The sequence below is a fragment of the Mercurialis annua genome, linkage group LG1-X (assembly GCF_937616625.2).
Source record: "Mercurialis annua linkage group LG1-X, ddMerAnnu1.2, whole genome shotgun sequence".
Classification (NCBI taxonomy): domain Eukaryota; kingdom Viridiplantae; phylum Streptophyta; class Magnoliopsida; order Malpighiales; family Euphorbiaceae; genus Mercurialis; species Mercurialis annua.
The window spans coordinates 59,469,075-59,476,388 of record NC_065570.1 but is presented as its reverse complement, the minus strand read 5'-3'; the positions used below and the strand labels follow the sequence as shown (position 1 = coordinate 59,476,388).

Genomic DNA, 7,314 nt, shown 5'->3' with positions numbered 1-7,314 from the left:
AATTTATTTTAGTCTAACTTGATACCGTTAATACTTTTTCACGAAAGGATCTAGTAAATCAAAAGCGAAAAAACTTGACGTATATAAATTAAAGTGGAAAGATACAATTTTAAAAAATTTAATAGAACAGTGAAAATACTACAAATACCATAGAACATGCAAACACATTAACACTTTTTCACGAAAGGACCTAGTATCTATAAAATTAAAAGCGAAAAAACTTGACGTATAGCAATTAAAGTGGAGAGATACAATTTTAAAAAATTAAATAGAACAGTGAAAATACAACAAATACCATAGAACATGCAAACACATTAACACTTTTTCACGAAAGGACCTAATATCTATAAAATTAAAAGCGAAAAAACTTGACGTATACAAATTAAAGTGGAGAGATACAATTTTAAAAAATTAAATAGAACAGTGGAAATACTACAAATACCATAACATGCAAACACATGTTAATTGCAGCTTTTCAGATAATTAATCAGTTAGATCGATGACCTAATTGATCAAAGAACCAACTGTCATATAGTTAGACTACAGTTAAAACTAGGTCTGTCTTAATTTTAGTTTCTTACACAAACTCATACTAAGGAAAACAAATTAAGTGATCAAGTCTGAACATGTAACAGGTTTCATTACTTCCAAATTAAATTTAAGCTCTTCATAGATATAAATTGATAATTTTGATTATCTTCCCAGCTCCCGTTGTATTCAAAAGGGAAGTCTGCAAAACAGTTCAAATTAAGATAGCATCACTGCACTTAATTAATTAATTTCAATTAAATCATAATCTAACATTAAACAAAAACGATCAGTACTATCATAAGATTCTTGTGATTTGTTTTTATAGGTACTGAAATTAAAGAAGAGTCTAACTGATTTATTATATATAGTCTTTTATTACAACTCCAGAAGGAAAGTTTAAATTTTGATCTATCAAATTTAAACATGACATTTTTTTTGCCAATAAATTAAATTTTTGGGTATTAAATTTTCAGGATTACTAAACTTTAATCTTATTTTATTCATCTCACTTTAATTTATTTCAACTTACGCATTGAACTTCGAAACTATAAGCAGCAAGAAGTTTTTTAATAAATCCAGGCCAAACTGAATCTTTGCATATCAACGAGCAATAAAATTTTCTTCTTGCATTAATATAAAAATATATTGTCCGCCAAAATTCAATATCTATCATTGATGTAAGTAAAAACGTGACAAGACAAAATTTTATAGCAAAGTGGACTCAATTTGGCATGTAATCACTTGGGAACCTTCCTGTTGTTTGTAATTGTAAATCTTAGTGCTAAACTGAAGCAAATTAATTAAAGCTTGGTGACCAAAATGACATAAAATAAAAAGTTAAGGGATACTGAAAATTTAAAACCCTAATATTTGAGAGAAAAAGAAGAAGAGTAAATTGAGGAGATGCATGAAATTAAGCTTACCCTAGTTTGAGAGAAGTATCGGAGCTATCATCTTCAACAGGAGGACCACCGCTGCAGCTGCAGACATTATTGGTGGTAACAGACTCCGGCGAGAATCCTTCTTCCTGCACACCAGCATCTGATTCCAAATCTATACCTCTTTTACCCTTACACATTGTCATCATCTGTTTGCATGCAATCATGTAACTTCGTAAATTCTCATCTTTGAAATAGAATTATACACTAATTTTCAAGAAACCAATTATACAACCATAAATTAATTAAGATCAGTAGTTATTCGTACTTTCTGTTTTAGCTGTTTATTCTCTTCCTCAAGTTGTGCTCCCTGCATTGTTTAACAAATTAAACCAATAGCCGATCAGTTTTAAATAAAATAATGATTTATGAATCTCTTATCTCATTAAATTTTCGTTAAATAATATTTGTTTAGAGTGTAGCAGGTCATGGATAAGCCCTAATTAAATCTTAAGAAAATAAAGTGATGTTTAGCATCATTTTTTAAATAACTTAAAAGTTCAGTCACACACAATATATTTAACCAAAAATCTAAGTATTCTTATCAAAATGGTATTAATTTTTTTTTTTTTAAAATAAGGGTCAAACTTTGCTTTTAGTAATTTTCAGTATCTCACCACTATCCGGTCTAATATGACAACTGAGTAAAGCATACTAAACGAATACATTGTCACATCGATGTTATCTGTGTCGTTGTATCAACTTTCATACATCTGAGTACATAGCAGCATTTTCTTCTAATATTTTATCACTTATATATTGCCATTTCAACTTATTTTAATATTGAAGTATTTTGAACTGGAATAAAAATAAAACATTTGAAACCAATTGATACAAATTAAAGTTTTGGTACAAAATTGAAATGTAGAATATAGATTTAGTATTAACTCAGATTTTTAACAAGAGTGTGGCATAATTGTACGCTATGAAATCAATTCTTGCAATTTGTTTTAGCAATTTAAACACATTCAATGACTAACATAGAGTTCTAACCTTCTTCTCAAGTCTAGCGATCTCATTCATAATCCGTTCTCCCTGAAAAGAAATAAAAATTTAAATTCAATATTGAGTAATGTAGAAACCCTTAGACAAAATGCTCCAATCCCGAGTTGAATATTTAGAAGGTTATCGAACAATAGCTTTTCTTCAAAGCATACCAAATTATAAAAAATTATATAGTAATTATCGAATTATTGTCCTTTTACAAAATGATTACTGAATTGTAAAAAGTTATTAAATGGTTTAAATTATAATTTTTTTATAAAACGATTACCAGATAATTTGGTGGTGTGGACGAGACAAAAATGTACATTCAAATAATAAGTCAATGACCAATTTGTAAGAAAAATTATAGTTTCATAATCATTTTGTAGTAAATTATAATTTAATAATCGTTTTCTACAAAAGCTATAGTGTAACGATCGCGAAAATATTTCTAACTCGCCCAATGCATACAAACCTTAGTTTTAATGACACATGTAAGTCCTGATTCAAGCACTTTCTCCAACTGCTGCAATTCATCTATACTTAATCCAAGTAAATCCTCTCCCCTAATCTGCCTGTTATAATCATAACCTATAAAAAGTTAAATACGAACCCCAAATTAGCTATCATTTATGGTAATCTGATGCATCATTTACCTTAGTTGTTGGGTCTTTTCAGCAACCTCCTTGCTCAACCGGAGGTTATTGCTATTCTCTAGCTGTAATATAATAAAAAAAACAAGTGAGTTTCCATATATATAGAAAGAACTTAAAACATAATTATATGAACAAAGAAAAATAACAATTACGTACCTGCAATTCGAGAGACGGTTGGTCAAGCTTGCCGAGATTATTAGAGTGCAGATTATACCTTGCAATTATGTCCTTCATACTTCAAGAAACAAATTTTATAATTAGTATATGACAGACACAGTTTAGGATATATTTTTATAAAATTAACGCATTGAATTATCACAAATTTTATTTAAATACGTGTTTGTTTTTATTGGAGTGTGTATTTTGTGTAGTGGCGAAATGATTAAAAAGGCCAAACCTGAAAGTTTCATAATCCAAACCTTTCAATTTTATCCAATTTATCCTGAAACGCCGGATTTCGTTTCAACTATGTCCAACTACGCGATTTTGCTTAATGTGGTGCTGATGTGTGGCATTTTCCACATCAGTGCCACGTAGGCGCCACATCAGTAAAATCGAATAGTTGAACATTATTAGAATGAAAACCTGCGTTTTAGGACAAATTGGATAAAATTGAAAGGTTTGGACTTTTTTAGATATTTGGCCTTGTGTAATTTGTCAATAAAATAAAAAGGATCACTAATGAATATTGAATGGCATCTAAACCTTCTTTGGTTGGGCTATATTCTATTTCAGGAAATCGTATAAAAGCATTTAAATAAACAGAAAAATATATCATTATTGAGTTGCTTCACATCAAAGTGAAACATTAAATTTAAATATAAATATAAACATAAACATATAAATAGTTAGATATGGAGAATTAAAGGGACCAAAACGGCGAGAATATAGAAGCAAAATTAAGTTTGATTGAAATGAGCAACTTCTAGGACTGTCTGATTCCCTATAAGATGGAACTGACTCATGCAACTCCTTTCTTGTCACAGATATCACTTCTAAAATTAGAAAAATTATGTAATGCCATTGTAAAGTCTAATTCTGACAATAATTATGTATGGCATTGTAAAGTCTCAGTCTGATACAATAATATAGTTTTAAGAAAAAAGGGTCATTTATGTTCTTAAAGTTTGACTTCAGAATAAAAAAAACCTTCAACGTCCGGAAAGGTTCAAATATGCTCTTAACGTCTTAAAATGTAAACAATCAGACCCCCAATTTTGACGCGTAAATGAGACGTTATGAGCCTGATTGTCCGAATCAGGGGCATGGTTGTTCATTTTTTAAACGATAGGAGTATATTTGAATCTTTTTTAAACGTTGAAGGCTTATTTAATTCTGTAGCCAAATCTGAGGGGCATAAATGACTCTTTTTCTAATTTTAATGGCGGCGCAGTACATGCTAGTAAAATCCCAAATTTATTTATTTTTTAATATGAATAAAAATTTATATATTCATAAAAATATATATATATATACAAAATTTTATAAGTCAATCAGATTTACTTACTTTATTATGTGATGGGTGAAGTGCCATAAGCTCTCTCAAATAAATATATAATATCCTAATTAAAATTTAAATCCCAAATTGGATAAAAATTAAAGTTTCATTATTTCATGTAAATTTATTTGCAGTTATTGAACCGGAGACATTTTATAGAACAATCACCAACGATTATTTGTTATATTTTGATTATCCAACTATTATTTTTATAAGAATAACCACCCAATCATACTAGGCCATTATTTTTTCAATATAGAGGACAAAATAATGATATGGATAATCATACTCTGTGATTTAATGTTTTTTATTAAACTATCAATTGAGTAATCAAATTATTATACAAGTAAAATATTAGCCTAACTTGACATGGTAACCTTAGGTCATTGTTAAAATGATAGTAGTTAATATGTAACTAAAATGTAATAAATGAAATGTTGGTAATCGTTCCGTAAAACGCATGTAATAAAAATACATAATCTGACTGCTATACAATGGTCAAGCACGAGCTAATCGAACTAATTTAAACATAATTTCATTTTCCATTTCATAAATAGCAAAAGATAATATAAACAGACAGTTGCAAAACTATATACATATATATATATATATATATATATATGCTTTATGTAGTATAATCCAAGGGAGATATATTGGAACTACAGCAATTGATCTATCTAGTTAATTACCCCAAGGAGTTATATTGCACATCGACAATGGTACACTTCTAAAACAGTACAGCTTTGGGAAAAGCAAATTAATCTTTAAAACAGATCGGGTAACATAAGAAACGTAAAAAAATGGATTTATTGATTCTTTAGAGAATATGATTTTCTAGATTTTAAGCTAAGAATTTGTTCGTTTATCATCATTTTCCTAGCTAGGTTTCCTTCAAAACAAACACCCTCTAAATGCTCTAGGTCAAGTCGTCAAGATTCATCATGGTTTCTTGGCAAGAAAATTAGAGAAAATATATTTCTTGATGTTCAGAATGAGATCTGGCGCCTAGGCCATTGTAAAGTGATAAAAAAAGAGAAGTAAAAGAAATGAAAAACCTGGTGCTAGAATACTCAAAAAGCTTGCCAGTAGCAGAGAAAATGATGAGCGCCACTTGAGCATCGCAAAGAACAGAAAGTTCTTCAGCTTTCTTGAAAATTCCTCGTCTCCTCTTCGAAAATGTCACCTGTCTTGCTGTAATGTTATCGATCTTCCTTATCTTTATTTTCTCTCTAGCCATTCTTCACTTTCTTTCCCAACAAACAACCAAACCCTAGAAATAAAACCGTCAGCTCATCCAGATCCAGGCAAAAACAAATATAAATTCTCGATTCATGAACATGTAAGGCAACCAAAAATAGCTAAGAATTAGTGGATCAATCAACTGCTGTAAAAAATGTACCTGTTCTTGAGATATTAGGTGGACTGATTAGGTTAGATCAAAGAACCAAAACAAAATAGGAAAAAAAAGTAAAACTTGAAGTTCAGAGAAGAATGAGAGAGAAATAAAAGTAATGGAGTTCAATAAAAGGAAAGGTTTGTATTCCCTTTTATAGCATAACATAACTATACTTACAAAAATCTTTTCCTTAAAAGGAGATTTAGAAAGATAACAAGAATACAGAAAATAGAAGTAGAAAATTACTATTTATTTTGGACTAAATTGTATGGATATTCAAATAAAATAGTGTAGTTTATGTATTAAATAAATTATGTGGAGGAGGATTGCTATTCGTACGAAAGATAGCCATCAGGTCACAGCAAAGGCCAAATTTATTTTATTTATATATTGCCCCCTACTTTTTACCTACTCTCTCATTCAATGGATTTTTGTAGATTTTATTTATATTTTTTTATTTTGTGAAATAATTATATTATGAAATTAGTACTAAAAGAATCAGGCTATAAATAGGTGCCCACATAGAAGTCACTGTACATTAGCATTACAGCCACACAAGAGAAGGTAGCACAAGATAAGAGCTTTGTGTTTGCACGTGCAAATCATGGAGGGAACAAAAATAGGATATGTTTGTCTTGTGACCATATGGAAATTAATTGAGTTGTTTAAGTCATCATATTGGTCAACTGAGTTTAAATTTATTTATCACCAAATTATTCTAACAAAGCACATTGTTTTCTTAAATCGATGCAAAGAATGTTGTTTTCTTAAATCTTTGTTTAAATTTTTCATATAAATTGAATACTAATTAAATTAGGAGGTTGAACATGATATTTTTTTTATAATACTACAAAGGATTGGAATTTCCTCAAGTTCATTTTGAACTTGAAGAGGTCATATTTACGATCTACACCGTCAATTACAAAATAAACGGTATATATCAAAAAAGTACAATTCCAATCAAATTAATCTACACCGTTCATTTTATAATGGACGGTGTAGATCGTGGACATGACCTGTTCAAGTCCAATGAACTTGAGGGAATCCCAATCCTACTACAAAATATATCCTCTTTGTCTCGTACAAAAAGGGACACGTCTCACTTTTGGCATGTTCATTTTAAAAGTTCATATCGTTTTTTCTATGCTAATTGATATCAAATTAACCTTCATATTTATTTTTTAATAATTTTAAATATGCATTAAATACAACTAAATTTACTATACATCTAGTTTATTATTAAATGACATTCCACAAATCAAAAGGGGTAAATAAGATGAAATAAAACTTTATCATATTTTATTAATTTTG

At 29.1% G+C, this 7,314-nt stretch overlaps 1 protein-coding gene across 1 annotated transcript; it reads right to left on the bottom strand.

Moving 5' to 3' along the window:
* Nucleotides 1–445: 445 nt before the first annotated feature.
* LOC126664987 (MADS-box protein AGL24-like) lies at nt 446–6,181 on the bottom strand. The gene is made up of 9 exons (XM_050357630.2): nt 6,007–6,181; nt 5,663–5,877; nt 3,266–3,344; nt 3,110–3,171; nt 2,929–3,028; nt 2,463–2,504; nt 1,738–1,779; nt 1,455–1,618; nt 446–730 (listed from the first exon to the last, which is right to left on the bottom strand). The coding sequence occupies exons 2-9, from the start codon at nt 5,842–5,844 to the stop codon at nt 718–720; spliced, it is 684 nt and encodes a 227-aa protein (XP_050213587.1). The 5' UTR covers nt 5,845–5,877; nt 6,007–6,181; the 3' UTR covers nt 446–717.
* Between the last annotated feature and the right edge of the window lie 1,133 nt (nt 6,182–7,314).

Excerpts from the sequence above, each read along its gene's own strand:
- LOC126664987 (XM_050357630.2), bottom strand. The coding sequence starts at position 5,844 with ATGGCTAGAGAGAAAATAAAGATAAGGAAGATCGATAACATTACAGCA. Across the intron at positions 3,172-3,265 it reads AACCGTCTCTCGAATTGCAG|CTAGAGAATAGCAATAACCT; the intron begins GTACGTAATTGT and ends ATTATATTACAG. Across the intron at positions 3,029-3,109 it reads GAAAAGACCCAACAACTAAG|GCAGATTAGGGGAGAGGATT; the intron begins GTAAATGATGCA and ends TGATTATAACAG.